This window comes from Podarcis erhardii (genome assembly GCF_964252035.2).
Source record: "Podarcis erhardii genome assembly, chromosome: 14".
NCBI classification, from domain to species: Eukaryota; Metazoa; Chordata; class Lepidosauria; order Squamata; family Lacertidae; genus Podarcis; species Podarcis erhardii.
Genome location: NC_138503.1, coordinates 34,585,395 through 34,602,142, shown reverse-complemented (window position 1 = coordinate 34,602,142; position 16,748 = coordinate 34,585,395). Strand labels below are relative to the sequence as shown.

General features: G+C 41.4%; 2 protein-coding genes across 20 annotated transcripts in view; both read left to right on the top strand.

The window, feature by feature from the left end:
* The window catches only part of RBFOX1 (RNA binding fox-1 homolog 1), a 1,493,407-nt gene that overhangs the window by 593,871 nt on the left and 882,788 nt on the right, over window positions 1-16,748 (top strand). For all 19 annotated transcript variants that reach the window (XM_081840292.1, XM_081840267.1, XM_081840271.1 and 16 more), the window contains one exon: window positions 15,389-15,451. In XM_081840292.1, the coding sequence (XP_081696418.1) occupies window positions 15,389-15,451 (63 nt within the window). The remainder of the gene's footprint in view (window positions 1-15,388; window positions 15,452-16,748) is intronic.
* Window positions 1-16,748, top strand: part of LOC309329678 (uncharacterized protein) — a gene marked incomplete at its 3' end in the record, with an annotated part of 831,621 nt that overhangs the window by 517,133 nt on the left and 297,740 nt on the right. The window lies entirely within an intron of this gene.

The window sequence follows — 16,748 nt, the reverse complement described above, 5'->3', positions numbered from 1 at the left end:
TGTGCAGTATTTTGTTCGTTGTTGTTCAATGAATTACCCATCCTTCACCAGCAGGTCTCAGGTCAGGATACAACCATTTAAAGTTGAGAATTTAAAAAGTGTGGTCACAGGAATGGGATGGGTCCTGAAAACACACACCTCATGTTCAATAAGGCCAGGTGTAGCATTCACCAAAAGCTATAAAGTAGAAGAAGCCAAGCTCACCTCTATGGAGAGGGAATTCCACAACTTAGGGGCTCTCCCTGATTTTTTTTTAGGAAGGTAGTCTTAGGGAGGTATGGAAAAGGTTCTGTGTGGGATTGCAGTATAGGCAAGTAATGAGTTGGGCCACATTCAAATGCATCGTCTCCATAAGCTGTATTCTGAAGGAGTGCAGCACTAGGATAGCTGTAATATGTTGAAGTCAATATATAAATAAAAGTCTTGACTTCCCTTGTCAATTATTATATTATATTATTATATTCATGTTGTAGCAAATAAAAATATCAATGCTATATTTTTAAAAGATGAATTTTATGCAGAGTAAATTAGCAGTTTGCACTGTCATCAAGATGTGGTTTGGATATGATTTATTTATTTATTTATTTATTTATTTTGCAACATACTGTGGTTTCAGCCTGAAATGCTTCATGGTCTGCCCAATTTGATTCAGAGTCTTGCTTCAGATCCATTCCCCCGTCTCCAAATTAATTATTATGAGTGGACAAAATGCTTTAACTTTTTTCCTCTATGCAGAAGTAGATGGAATTTGCAGACAACGTAACCCTTCAAGAGCAGAATAGGCTTGCCAAACTAAACCTAATCCATCAACAAGCTTTTCTACTGTGCAGCTTTATTTATTTATATGTATAATTTTATTTCTGGACAGAATTTGATGAAATTTAGAGGCATGCAAATCTTTATCATGATTCCCAACAGAGATTAAAAATCTGTTACATGAATTGGACCATAATTGTTCCCATACTTTCCATCAATATAAAGCATACTTATATTTTTTAAAAATAAAAATGTGGTAAACATTTCCCTAAAGAATTAGAAGACTTTAAAGCATACACATTTTAATATGGCCTCCAGCATAAAAGATGTGTAAAAAACAACTTTCTTTTTATAAAATGAGACTAGTTTCTCAATTCATTCACCAGAATATTAACCTCAAATGTGCCAACAAATATTACCAACTTCATGAAACTATTATTAACACTAATAATAAAAAGCTGACAGCATTATAATTGCAAGAGAAAATTCAGCTGCTTTTTAAAAACATTTTTTTACTGCAAAAACACATCATAATGCTCTTAATCATTGGGGAGGAGGTGACAGGAGGAGAAAATAATATTTTGATTCTTCACTCTGTTTGACATCATATTAATTTTCTTCTACTGCGTGAATTCTTCTTGTGGGTTTCCTAGAGGCATCCGTGTGGCCATTTTGAAAACAGGGTTTTGGACTAGATTGCCATTGGCCTGATCCAGCAAGCCCTTCTTATGTTCTTAGCATTCTTTCTCAGATTTCAAAAACTTGGCTCACTTGATGTCACAACTTTGTAGCCAGCTGTACTTCCTTGCATGATGACACAACTCCCAGATATGCAGTTAGCTGAGGCATAACCTTTGTGTTATATATATATATATATATATATATATATGCAGGTTTTGGTGTCCTCGGGTGTCTTCCCGTGTAAAAGTTGGGGTGTCTAGGCGACGTTTCGACGAGGTCTCACTCGTCATCTTCAGGCTGGTGCTTTCGGCTTCTTGTTACTGGAACAGAGCTCTGTTCCAGTAACAAGAAGCCGAAAGCACCAGCCTGAAGATGACGAGTGAGACCTCGTCGAAACGTCGCCTAGACACCCCAACTTTTACACGGGAAGACACCCAAGGACACCAAAACCTGCATTCCTGTACCCGTGAAAATCTACGAAAGCAAATATATATATATATATATATATATATATATAAAGGAGCTTTGGGGGAGCACTTATCCCATTATGAAGCAAGAGAAGCTGAAGTAGATGTCTCACAGGATTCCTTCCAACCTCTATCACCAGCTGCTTTTGCACAGCTCTTCATATAGAGGATATGACCATTGTGGGATGAGCACAAGGGGCCTCCCAGTGCACCAGGACTACCTTACCACCACTGTAAGCACTTATTACTTTGCATGCAACTTGGGAATGACTGAATAAGGCTAGCCTATGGATCTTAGACACCACTTTCCACAAATAAACTGCTCAGTTCATAACTCATAACTAAATTGCACAAAAGCTCCCTGACAGCATTTGCTGTCAGACTCTCTCCCTCTCCCTTTAAAATTCATTTGAACTTTGAAATGATCTCCAGCCCTCTCTATTTGAAGCTGAGGTTGCGTAGCACAGTTAATCTGTTACATTCAGTGTCTGTTACATTCCATTTAATGAGCCTCCTTTATTGCTCAGCTGTGATTAGGGAGGGTAAACCCCAAGGATCACAGCTGCAATGAAGGTGTGATTCACGGTACATCTGGTGAAAGGTACTTATTCTTTTCTCAGGTCCTATTATAAATTTCTGTGACTATCACTGGGCAAGCCTTGACTTAAATTGCTCTCAGCCCTCTTACATTTTTTTATAATGCCAAAGTTAATTGTTTTTATATTCTCCATTATTTATAAATGTTGAGGCTTAAATAAACCAGCAGAATTTGGAAGTGTAACAATATTTCTTTCACTAGTTTTTTTTAAAAAATACACCTTTATGAATAGGTTAAATGAGATATTTCTGGAATCCATTTCTTCAGAATGAGTAGTGCTATGCAGGTGAAGAGAATAAGAATAGACCGCTGGATCAGGCCAGTGATCTACTCCAGCATCCTATTCTCACAGTGGCCAACCAGATGCCTGTGGGAAGCCCAAAACCAGAACCTGAGTGCAGGCTTTTTCATCTTTCTGTGGCTAAACCTTTATTGCTAAACCTCTTTATTAAATAAAGCATTTATTCCACAAGATGTTATTCTGTCTCTCTGATCTCCATGTGTTCCCATTCTCTGTGTGAGGAGCCATCTATGTGAGAACCAGTGTGTGGTGTAGTGCTCAGAGTGTTGGACTAGGATCTGAGAGAACAAGGTTCAGATCCCTACTTGGCCATAAATGCAGCTCACTGGTGATCTTGGGCCAGTCACTGGCTCTCAGCTTAAGCTACCTCACAGGCTTGTTGTGAGGATTAAATGAGTTGGGGGAGAACTATGTGCATTGCCTTGAGCTCCTTGGAGGAAAAGATTGGGATATAAATTCAACAAACAAACAAACAAACAAACAAACAAACAAACAAACAAACTATATACATTTTGCAAGGGTGGGGGGCTGGCAGTAAAGCCATGTGTTGGTTTTACCCAATCCTTCCCTCTTTGAAGACTCAAATCTTATATTATCACCAGAAGTATTATGTCAGAGCTTTGATTCCGGAGCAGTGGGGGCATGCTTCCCTAAACTCTGAGTCTGGAATGTCTTCAGGGGCATGGAGAGAGAAAGAGACCCATATGGTCTCTCATCAGCATTTAAGGGCCAGGCATGACTTGGTCAAGGAGGACTCCCCTAGTGCCCAAGGAGGCAGGGAAGCCTTAAAAATAATCATGGCCTGCTACACTCATCATGGTAAACCAGTGCATAGATTACAGTGATTGCACAGGGATTTGACTTCACCCAATTGCTTGTCCATGGGCTGAAAGCAGCCCTGTTTAAGGAAGTTTTAAATTTTTTATGTTTTATTGTCTTTTTAATATACTGTTGGAAGCTGCCTAGAGTGGCTGGGGAGGCCCGACCAGATGGGTGGGGTATAAGCAATGAATTATTATTATTTTATTTTATTTTAGGTGTGGGATGGTAGTTAAAGCACAGTTTGGCTTAGTGTGTCATCCAAACCTTTTATCTGAAAATCAAACTTTGGTTCCAGATCATGTTAAGGAGGAGAGACCTTAGCCATGATCTGAGGTTTAGATTATACACTATTAGCTTCTATCTACTCCATTTAAAGCCTAGGACTTGCCGATCAGAAGGTCGGCAGTTCGAATCCCCGCGACGTGTGAGCTACCGTTGCTCGGTCCCTGCTCCTGCCAACCTAGCAGTTCGAAAGCACATCAAAGTGCAAGTAGATAAATAGGTACCGCTCCGGTGGGAAGGTAAACGGCTTTTGCGTGTGCTGCTCTGGTTCGCCAGAAGCAGCTTAGTCATGCTGGCCACATGACCTAGAAAAACTGTCTGCGGACAAACGTCGGCTCCCTCGGCCAGTAAAGCGAGATGAGCGCCGCAACCCCAGAGTCAGTCACAACTGGACCTAATGGTCAGGGGTCCCTTTACCTTTACTTTACAGGTAGAGAAAAATGGGACTCCACAGCACAATCTGGTAGCACAATGTTATATCACATATACAACACATATAAATTGCTTTTTCTTTACCCATCTAGCTAAGACCCAGGATTGCAGCCCTAAGTAAAAAAGAAAAGAAAAGCTGAATATCCAGAGAGTGGCGACATTTTGGCCACAAAATGTCTGCCACAAAACCTGGGCTTGTTTTCTCAAAATTTTGATTAAAATGTGCTTCCAAACTATTGCTCTCTATAGCTCAAGTTATGAGAAAATGCTTTTGGAGTACTGTATTGAGCCGGGGGGGGGGGACACTATCAGTGCCAACCTCCCCCCCCCCTCACAAGTGTAAACACATGAAAGAGAAATGAGGAGAAAGAGCAATGAAGTCATGAAAGGGTGTTTTGATTGTGTAGAAGCAATAAAAATGCTAGCTTGATTAAAAACAGTGATTTCCGCCTAGAAACAACTAATTACATTGATAGCACATTAACAGAATATGTAACATAAGCAGAGGTGCATCAATAAATCAAGTAAAGTAATTATATAAATTGAAGCATCTTGTCTAAAAGTGGGATAACAAGTTGTCAGAAAAGTGTTATTTATTTCATACGAAGCTAATAATGTAAGAGCAAACATCCAGGAAGGTGAAATGTATCAAACTATTAATTATATGGATTCGTCTTGCTGCTTGTAATAAATGTTCTCTTCCTGCCTTGCATCAAAGGAATTGCTGAAATAAGTTACTGCAGAAAAGTTTGAATTATTTAGAGGTACCCAAGTCAACCACATGTGGAGCTGTCTAGGGACTAATAAATATTTTGATACACGAACAGTGCAGAAGTAAAACTTAAGAAACTTCATAATTCATTTTAAAATGCCAATTTTGCATAATTCGAACAATGTGTTGTTAAGCTTCATGGTCTGGCTACTGGCCTTAGAGTCAAAAAATCTGATAGGAACAAACTGTCACAACAATTACTTGGGGTTGGCATCTCTCTGTCTTGAGAGACAATAGGGTGTACCTCCGGGGTGTTTGTGTGTGAAGTCAAATTGTTGTGTTATCAGCACTGAAGTGACTTCCCTAGGGCACAAGCCTGGGCAGTGTATATGGAGGTACTGGGCCGCCCAGACAACAAGACCCCCCTCTTACTTCACTGAAGTGATCTAAAGGAAAACAGAGCAATACACTTGGCATGAGCTTGGCTGCAGGAGTTGCTGGAAGGAGGCGTACAAGGTGCCATCCAACTGTCTTAGGGACTGCACTCTGGATTTGTGTAGGGTTTACTCCTTAGCCTTTTCTTCTCCTGAAGATATCCTGCAAGGAAGTGGAATTTTAGGACCAGTGTTTTCCTTCTCCTAGATAGCCTACCTTCCCAGGTTGGTGATATTATTCATAGTGCTGTCTGCCCCCCACCACCAATCAACCACATTCAGAATGCATGGGGATCCCCTGAATAAATTCACTAGTCTTACCAGAACTCCTGCCATCAGATTTCCTAAATATGTTGCCCAACATGGAACTTGGAGGTTTGCTTCAAATTTCATTTGTTGCAAAATATTTATTCCAATTCTAATTCAACACTTTATATTATATAACAGGTGGGCTACAAACATTCTTTAAAGAAAATTTTGGCTAGTTCAGACATAACAGACTCATTTCAATAAACTGTGATGTATCGGTACAAAAAACAAATCTTGTATCTGTGTGCTCCGTCTTTTCTCCTGCCTTCCTTTCATTGTGTGCTCAGTTTCTCAGAGTTTCTCCTCTGAAATTGCTATTTACATTGGCAGCAATTGGGAATTTCCTTCCAATGGAGGGGCCGATGTTTGCATTTTTTTATAAAAAGAATAAAATACCATGCACATTAAACACACACCTAGTTTTGCCCTGGGAACGAATTATTTCCTAGCTGGTATTTACCAAAAGTTGGGGTGCCACCAACGTACTGGTGTGCTACACAAATTGCTCTCTGGGGTCTTATGCCTGCGTTTTCTAGGAGTCTACTTGCTTCTGCCCTTTGTCTATATTTGTAAACACAGCAAATATTAGCAATACTTGAACTCTGCAACACTCTCTCATCCAAAAGAATCTTAACTTTGCAGCACTGTCCCTGGTACTGTTTTTCGTGCATGGACAAGTGGAGAGCACCAAGCAGTGCATTTTAAGATGATATCTGAAGCATAGGCCTCAATTTCAAATGTTATGATTTGCTCACTACATATTGTCCAGAAATTTGAAGTACAGGAAGGCAACATATGTTTAGGGGCATAAATTATTTTTAATAAGTTTGGTTTCTTTTTGTTATATGCCTAAGAGTGTTCTTTAAGTAACAACGTTTTTGGTGCTAAATATTGCTTGGAAACTGGAGATAGGGATCAGCAGGGAGAGAGGTTCTGAAAAGCATGCACTTTCTGGAATTGTTTTAACAAGTTTGCCCTCAGTTTGAGCTCTAGCTTCAAGATGCTTTAATATATGGAATGACTAAAGGAAGTTATTGATCAGTTGTTTGGCAGTGGATCTGATCTTTTTCTAAACCTCTCCATCAAGCAATCTGGGAACAATAGAATTTCTTTTTACAGATGTAGGGAAGGTATTGTTTCACTGATTGCCTTAAAGAAATGGATGAATATGGATTGCAGGGAAAAGTCCTGAAGGGAGAAGCTTAATAACCATTTCCCTTCTGCCTGGGAACATGCTGGATGGTAAAGTCTTTTGTGGAGAGCCAGTGTAGTGTAGTGGTTAAGAGCGGTAGACTTGTAATCTGGTGAACTGGGTTCACGTCTCTGCTCCTCCACATGCAGCTGCTGGGTGACCTTGGGCTAGTCACACTTCTTTGAAGTCTCTCAGCCCCACACACCTCACAGAGTGTTTGTTGTGGGGGAGGAAGGAGAATGTTAGCCACTTTGAGACTCCTTAGGGTACTGATAAAGCAGGATATCAAATCCAAACTCTTCTCCTTTTGTGGAAGGATTGCATTTCCACTAAAGCACATGCCCATACCACAATTAAGGTTGTTTCTTTAGATTGTTTCATTAAAACAGTTGCAACCTATTCTGAGTTCTAAGCAATGGCAGGGGTGGTTCTCTGGAGGTAACACGGGCAAACCCAGACACAGTCAGAGGCTACAGAGGCACCATTTAAGGAGCCTGATGGAGGTCAGGCTTCTGAGATGGCTGCTGGAGATCAGGGCACTACTGTGACTCAAACTGTCAGACAGGAGCCCCTGAAATAAGCTCCTGGACCACCAGAGCCTCTGGGGCCTCTGGATCCTTGTGGGCAGCTGAGTCTAAGGAAACAAATGCCTCCCATCACACTTCACTGGATCAGTGGTGCACTGGGAGCATTAGATGGGAGGCTATAGAATGGAGTAGTGTCCACTTGCAAGCCATAGGCTTTAAGTGGGTGGAGCCTGGAAGAGGCTTAAAGTGCCTCAGTATGCTCTTAAGCTTCCTGGAGAAAGTTGCTCACTTGGAGCTATCTATGGGACACGGGTGGCGCTGTGGGTAAAACCTCAGCACCTAGGACTTGCCAATCGTCAGGTCGGCGGTTCGAATCCCCGCGGTGGGGTGCGCTCCCGTTGCTCGGTCCCAGCGCCTGCCAACCTAGCAGTTCGAAAGCACCCCCGGGTGCAAGTAGATAAATAGGGACCGCTTACTAGCGGGAAGGTAAACGGTGTTTCCGTGTACTGCGCTGGCTCGCCAGATGCAGCTTGTCACGCTGGCCACGTGACCCGGAAGTATCTTCGGACAGTGCTGGCCCCCGGCCTCTTAAGCAAGATGGGCGTGCAACCCCAGAGTCGGACACGACTCGCCCGTACGGGCAGGGGTAGCTTTACCTTTTTTATGGTCCTGAAACTTCTGACCAGCCTTTCCATAGCTAGCTTTACCTAGTTTCCTGCTTTGCCTCCATGTCTGTGAGATTCAGCGTCAGGCTGGAATACAGTAAAATAGGACGTTGGCTCCAACCCACTATAAAAATTATATGGGCTGTATTCAATTAAGTTCTACTGACACATTGAAATTAATAGACTTGGATGCACATAAATGTCAGTGGGTCTACTCTGAGTAGATCATAAATAGCCACAACTCTGTACTTATGAAGAACCTGCTTCTGATTATACAAACCTACCCAAGCCATATGATCAGCATTATAGACAGTATGATCTCTGTTCATAGAGCTTCAGCATAATTGTTCTCTGAATGATCACTGCCATATTGAGAACACCGCCTTCTGTTCCAGGCACACACAGATGCAACCAAGCAGTTCATGAAAAGTGAGGGTCCACCTGCTATTATCAGACTGCAGGATAATAATTTCTTCCCTCAGGAGAAGCCATAGCAGAGTGACTAATGAGGATGAAAGAGCTGCTGGATGCTACTTTATGAGATGCAGGAGATTCTGAGGGCCAAGCCAGATGTGACATTAATTGCCTGGATATATCCCAAATGGTGCCAATTCGAAATCCCCTTGAAATGCAAATACCAGAGGTGATTACTGTCGTGACCGTGGCAGGGAGAGAATGAGTTAAAACTTCACCTCTTCTACTGTTCTGTTTCCCCATGGTGTTGTTTACAGAACAACAACACAACGTTCATGTTAATTGCATTTGGGTAATTAGCATTGTGTTAGGAGACCAGAAATAAAGAGGCAAGACACAAGGTATGGGATATAACTCGGGCCACTTTCTGAACAACAGCAGTGACCAGAGGAGGAATGACAGCTGGGAGGAGCACAGAAATAAGAAACGCCCTAGTATACCTGCATCAACACAGTCAGACACCTTCATCTGCCCCAGCTGCAACAAAACATGTCTCTCCCTTATCAATGACAATGACAGTTCTCTTTCTCAAGCTCTGGGAGGAAGACCTTTCATTGCCTACAGACAGCCACCCAGTCTTAAACAACTCCTAACCCACAATAATACTACAACCAGACCTAACACGGACACTGGCACCAGAGCCTGCAATAAACCCAGATGCCAACTTTGCTGCCACATACACCCGGACAACACCATTACTGGCCCCAACAACATCACACATACCATCTCGGGACTATTTAATTGCTCATCGTCTAACATTGTGTATGCCATAAAATGCCAACAGTGTCCTTCAGCTCTCTATATTGGACAAACAGGCCAGACCTTACGCCAAAGAATAAACGGACATAAATCCGACATCAGGAACCACAAGACAGAAAAACCAGTAGGAGAACACTTCAATCTCCCAGGACATTCTATACAAGATCTCAAAGTAGCTGTTCTATTACAAAGGAATTTCAGAAATAGACTGGAAAGAGAAGCTGCTGAATTGCAACTTATCACCAAACTTAAAACTATGGAGAGACCTGGTTTGAACAAAGACATTGGATTCTTATCTCATTATACATGACAAAGCCATTTTTCACCTTCTCACCCCTTGCTTTTTCCTGTTAGACCTATTGCAGTCGTTAAGAGTCGTCAACAGGCTCATCGCAGCTATCTGCCAATCACCCATTCCCACCACCCTTCTGAGTAATACCCCTCCCCACCTTCTCACTATATAGAAAGGTCTGGTGACTTCTGTTTCAGTGTATCTGAAGAAGTGTGCATGCACACGAAAGCTAATACCTAGAACTAACTCAGTTGGTCTTTAAGGTGCTACTGGAAGGAATTTTTTTATTTTGTTTTGACCATGGCAGACCAACACGCCTACCTATCTGTAACTCTCCCTTATCAGTCTCTGTAGTCACAGCTGGAGCTGTAACTCCATCAGTTTGCCCCTGAAGGCACACACTTCCATTGTCTCCTGAGACAGACAGATGCCAACAGTTGGGTGGTATGAGCTGCTCAGGGAAAAAAGACCATGTACGGGAAATTGGGTGAACCTACCCCACATGGGTGAAATGTGGTGCTAATTCCACTTCTTTCTCCCTGTCATACCCATTCATATGAGGAGGCAGCTCTTCCTGATTCATGTGTCCTTAGAGTGAGGGTTAACCTCAGAAGTGATCTATACCCTGCTCCATGGTTCCCACAGCCATGTGTCACTGTTCCCACAGTCTCTGGGGTCACTGTTCACATGGAAAGTACCTCAGGGTATTCACAACTTGTGCCAACTTCTTCTATTTCGTATACACAGCTGTCAAGGGTCCAGATAAAACCAGTCAACTTCATTATCCAGCTCTCACCTCTAATTGCACTTCTCCAACACTGCAGTTTGGAGTTAGTGGAAAAATCCCTGCCCACCAACCATCCACGGGAGAAGACAGAACTTCTTGCTATGCCCTAACTGTGGCAACCAGCTAAGTCACACTGCATAGCGGGATGGTGAGCTGGGCACCACATCTTTTGAAGAAGGAAGAGGGAGGAAACAGGCAGAAGGTTTTATATATCCTCCACCTGTTCTTCCCCAGCCCTGGAGCATGCTTAGGAACTGCACCAGAAGTGGCTTGTTGTTTGGCTTCCAGCCCTGCCTCCTAGTGTGCTCCAACCCATACATCTTTGGTACTATGTCTAGCATGAGATATAATAAGCCAAAAGGACCCAGAACCCCACACATACCACTTTTATCAGAGGAGATATGGTGAGTTCCTTTTTCCTAGTTCTGATGTTTGGATGCTTGTATCATCTGAAAGAATACCTGTCCCTTCATTGGGGACATTATACTCAAGGCACCACATCCTACAGAATGTCATAGAGCAGTACGACAAAAATGGGTATTTTCTACCATTGCCCTTGCACTCTGGAATACTCTTCCTTCTGGTGCTTCACATGCCTTGTATTTCCCTGCCTGACCTATAGGACAGGGCCCCATTATTACAGAAGTCCTGTTTTTATAATACTGTTCTGCTGGGTTTTGTGTTGTATCTCCTATTTCTATTACAACATTTTATTGTTTCTGTGTTGCATTTTTGCACCTCACTTACACATGTTTAAATAGTAAGAACAGATAGAGTAAAATACTAACCCACACTCTGGGCAGTGACAGGCTTACCTTTTGATTAGTAAAGCTAGGCAGCAGTATAAGTTGCTCATGGATTTTTACCTCTGCAGATCATTAATGCAATGTGGTTGGCCTTACTTCAAACCACTTCCCTGTGTCTCCTCTCCTTCTTTCTGGTTATCTGGTTGCAAGTGCTATAGGAAAACACTGTTGTTGCTGCTGCTGTTGTTGCTGCTGCTGTTGTGTTCTAAAGTGGATTACTTTAGAGTACAGTTTAGCATGCTGTGGTTAAACAGAAGGGGTGATTTGCCTTAATGTTCCTTTATGGGACAAGTGCTAAATTATGAAGCAGAAAAATAGAATGTTCTCAGCAGTGTAAATAAAACAGTAATCAGAGGAAGTAAATCATAGTCTTTTTCTTCCCCCACCCTTCTCCCTACCTCAGTCCAGTCTATGCTTTTGTGCATTGTTGGGTTATTAATCTTGATAATAGAAATGGGAAAAACGTTGTGCTGAAAAATAGGAGTTGATATAAAACGCTGATGAATGAGCAAAACAATTGTGACTTCCTAATGCTTATCTTCACCATATTCTGACACATAATGGTGCTAAATTGAATGCTGGTTCAAAAGTAATAGTTCTATTCTTCAAAGTATTTTATTTTTGCAATTGTGTATGTACAGGCACAGCAGTTCTGGGTGATCATAGTACTGATTAAAATTTCAGGACCAGAAAATGGAACCCCTAAAGTATTTGAATAATTTAATCACATTAATACCTCTATTGACCTCTGTGGGATTTACTGACAAGAGAGGAAGCTAGACAGATTGTTTCACTCGTTCTTATTCTGCTCGGTGGTAAGATATCCCGAGGTAACTCAACTGTGGTGGTTTCTTTGAGAGGATAACGTACTGGAGGTTTTCGTTCATTTATTTGTTTTTCTCTTTAGTGCTTTTGGAACATGCTGCTCATTTTAAAACATGCAGGTTGAGCAGGAGGAATGCAAGGAGCTGCAGAGCTGCAGTTCCAACCCTAAAAGTAACAAGACACCCTTCCAGCCCCACTGCCTGCAATTCTGATGTTTTACTAAATGTGGAACTGCTACACATCACTCAGTGAGGCAGGAAATTTATTGTCCAACTTCCTTTCCCTTCAAAAACAAACAAAAAACAAAACAAAAACAAAAACCTACAGACTGAGAGCATCAGGAGCACCACACTTGATTCCAGAGAAAAAGTGGACAGGCAGCCTATTAGACCAGAAATTAATATCTGTCTAAAAACCACACCCCCCAGAATGCAGTGAGTGAGCTAAGCCCCTTGTGTCTTCCTTGCAGTATATCACTATATTGTTCTCTGATTTTGAGTGGGGAAAGAAGAAAACAAGTTTCCCTGGGCACATATTTATACCTATCTGTCTTGATTTCCCACCAGTTGAAGGGTGAAAGGTGAATGTGCAGGCTTGGTCCACTGGAGGAGTTGTGGCCAGCTTTGTGTTTTGTGTGACACTAGGCATAGTGGTGGTTGGTGTCTAGTGAGCCTGGAAGGGTAGAAGGCATGGAGCCCAACAGCAGATGGAACCAGGCCCAATATCAGACAAATACAACTAATTGTGGGTTTGCCCACATCTTCCTCTATACTGGGTTCTACAAAGGCAATGCTGTGAATCAGCTGACAGGCAGTGCCACTCCCTGGACAGGCAGGTGTGTGTAGGGGGGCTGTCTGAAGACACAGTGAACTTGGTTGGGCAGTGCCCCATTTGCCCTAATGAACCAGCCTTCCACTGGGAGGTGATATGTCTGCTATGTTTAAATTGCAGCAGTTCATTCACTTGATGTTGCAGCATCAATCAATAAGCGTCCATCCATATGCTAAATCTAAGCTGTTTGAAAAACAGCTCTTTACTCTTATTTTGTTGCATTTTACCACATGAATTGGCTATGCATTTATGAGAAGGAAACCGGAAGGAACAACACATAACTTCAGCATTTTATTTTATTTTAGTAGTTTAGGCATGGGATGTTTGGATTGAGAAGATTCTGTAATGAAAGAGAAAATGCCACCTCGGAATTTGTTAACCAGTTTCAGTGTGCGTGTGGACAGGGATTGGAATTATAATGAAGAGTGTTGAGGCACCCTCGTATCTGAGTCTCAGATTTCTGCTACATCTCCCCCCACTTTCAATTCCAAACCCTCCCATTTCCCCTTGTTCATTTGACCCGCCGTTTCTGAGGATTTCATTTTATTACATTGGAGAGCATCTCCTTTTGACAGACAGTGCAAATTAAGAGATATGGGTAAGGCTCAGGAAGCTGGATGCCTGAATATGCCCCCTGGGTTTTCATTTGCAGTTAGGGGCTGATATAGACACAATTACTGCAGACAGAAACCCAGAGGTTAGTGGCAGGGAACACGTGGCAGTCTTAGCTTGTGCCAAGCTGTAATTGGGAAGATTATTTTTAATCGGAACTTTTTCTACAGCCCAAACATTAGAAATCTCTTGTAAGGCTGACAGGAAATTAAACGGAGGCCAAACAAAAACAGTAACAATGACAAAAGGGAGAGCAAGCCTCAAAACAGGAGTAATAATCCAAGTTGTCTAATTATAGCCCTGCTCATAGTTCAAAAGCTTTCTTTTCTTTTTGGCTTTCCTATAAAGCAAAGATAATCTGGCTTTCAGTTGGTGATAACTTTATCTAATTGGAGCTGGAAATTTAAATGACCAGCAATTCTCTATGTAGGTCTATTTATAACTTGACTGTTTTGCTTTGTTTTTGTTTTTTTAAATGGATTAAATGTGTGATTTGATTTTGTGTGTGGGTTCGCGTTTGATGTTTGGTTGACAGTAATCTCCTGAATGTGTCATCATTGCTCTTGATCCAAATTACTACTCAAGTCGGATTTCAGTTTTCTGTTTTTTTCAGAATGTGTGCATTTAGCCTTCGGAAAGATCCGCAACATACATTTAACATACATTCAATGTGCCTTCAAACCACATGACTTTCCCCGAAGAATCCTGAGAATTATACTTTTGCCCTTACAGAGCTACAGTTACAGCACCCCTAAGTACAGTTCCTAGAATTCTGAGGGAAACTATGTGCTTTCAATGTGCATTGAATCTTCCTCAAATGTATGGTGTGCATCTGTATACTGAAAGGGGGGATGGATGACCTTTATGGCACTCTGAACAATCCTGTACCCCACTTTTTTTTCAAACTTATGCTTATACAACAGATAAAAATATATACCACTACGCTCTCCCAGCAATGTTGAGTGATAGAGAGAAGAAACTCACACAAAGCTGGGTTTCTACTCTCTTAATCTTGCATTATAATGCAATGCTGAAGGGTTCTGGAGAGGCGAGAAAAGCAGAAAAGTTCAAATTATTCATCAGCAGTTTTGCATTTTCACTGTGATGGTTTCGATCTGTTGGCTAGTCATTAAGATGGATGCTGTGTAATCTTGCTCAGGGAAGAAGTGAGGAAACTTGTAAAACCATCCATTAGACCGTACAGTTATTGGGATATAAATACTTTTCTGTGCTTGATCAGATATTACCTTTCCTCTCCCCCTGAGATTCTTCCTGAGAACCTGAAAACCCTGAAGTTAATTGACTGCACAATTGTATGTTTGCCATTCAAATATTCATGGGATATTCTGCTTCAGGCATTCGCCTCTTGGAAGAGAATGAGAAGGGAATACATGAGCCTCGATCTTTCTCTCTTCTCCAAGGGAAAGGTCACTCATTCATACCTACACCAATCTTTTAATCACAGAAACCACTTCATAGTCAGAACATAGCTCATCCTATCCAGCATCTCACTAGCAGGACCTGAGCACATCTGTACACTTTGCATGCTTCTGATTCACACCAGCTGCTGTTCAGAGGCCTCTGATACTGGAGGTAGCACACAGCCTTAATGAATTTATCTCATCCTCTTTTAATGCCATCCCAGTTGGTGGCAATCACTAAATATTTGTAGGAGTAAATTCCATAGAGTAACTATTTGCTGTGTGAATATATACTTACTTTTGCCTCTCCTAATTCTTTGTACTCTTAAGGTTAGGATAAAATGTGGAGGATGGTGCAGCAAGAACATAGTGTGATGGGTTTTGTGTTTGTTTTTATTTTCAGGAAACTACACAGAAGCCTCATGTAAGTGGAGCCTACAGTTTTCTAGAGCGGAGCATTCATTCTGTAAGTGCAACTCTCTCTGGTTTCTTTTCTATGTTGATGGAATGCATAGTTCTCAAGCCTCACCCCAGCTTGATTTGCATCTTCAGCTGCACAAAATGGAAAGATTGTTGTGTTCTGTTGAATATGAGTCTGTGATTAAAAGTTTGTTGTGAGAATCCTGTAGTTGAGGAGTTGGAAAGAGGGAAAGGAAGGAGACAGTTGAGTGTGGGGGAGTGTGTGCTGATAATGTGATTAATAGATATCTCCTTAAGCAGTATTTGAATCTGTTCCTTGTGGACAAATGAGTAAATCACAATGAAAATGGTCTATAATGAAACAGAAATCTGAATTACTTAATGGGTCATGTGTGGATTTCTCATTTCCTCATAGCTGTGTGTTTGTGTATACCAGCTGAAAACAGTAGAAAGTAATGTTTTTGTTGTTCCCTGAAAGATTAGCCAGTATTCTCAGTCCTCTAGATCTTTTGGATTAATATAAGGAATAAATTTACTGACGTTTTTGAATAATTACAGCTTACATTTTTTGTTAATTTTCTCACTTAAAAACAAAAACAAAAGATTAAATGTGACAACGTCATTTTGGATTAATTTGTTTTCCCCATACTTTTCCAAAGTGTCCCATTTTACTTTTAGCATTGTAAGCTGGTAACATTTACTGAACCATGCATGTTCTTAGTTTGATCCACCAGTGTGTATTTATATCATAAAGGACTTGAATGGGTTGCAGTAAGGAAAGTAATCATCCATGAACACACATCTTGAGCCTAGAAATACAGTTGTACCTAAGTTTTGTAATTAATTCATACCTTATTCTCCCCTAAATAAAACTGCAATCTGTCTAAAGCAATTCCACAAAATGTAGGATCATTGTTGACTTCGATCCAACATGATATGGAGCCTCACACTGTCACATACTATCACATGCCATTCCACATTCATTGATGGGTTTTGAGGACTGAACCTGAGGGGTTGGGAAGGGACCAGGAAAGTGTTGTTGTACACACACTAGTTGGACCCTAGTTGGGATCATTAACTCCCACTGAACAATAGTGTTGTCTGAAAAATGAGGCATTTCTGAGTAGATATTGTCTCGCTCCATAGAAATTAGACATTCTCAAGGTTTTCACACTTCATTCATAGAGCCATTTGCATGCTACTTTGTCTGCATATAGCACATTTCCTACAAAGTTTCTGGATATTGCAGAAGATTTGGGAGGGTGTTCCATGGTGCACCCAGTTCATGTTGCTTGTGGGTCCAGCTCGTTTGGCAGTGCTGGATTACCCAATAGGCAGACCAA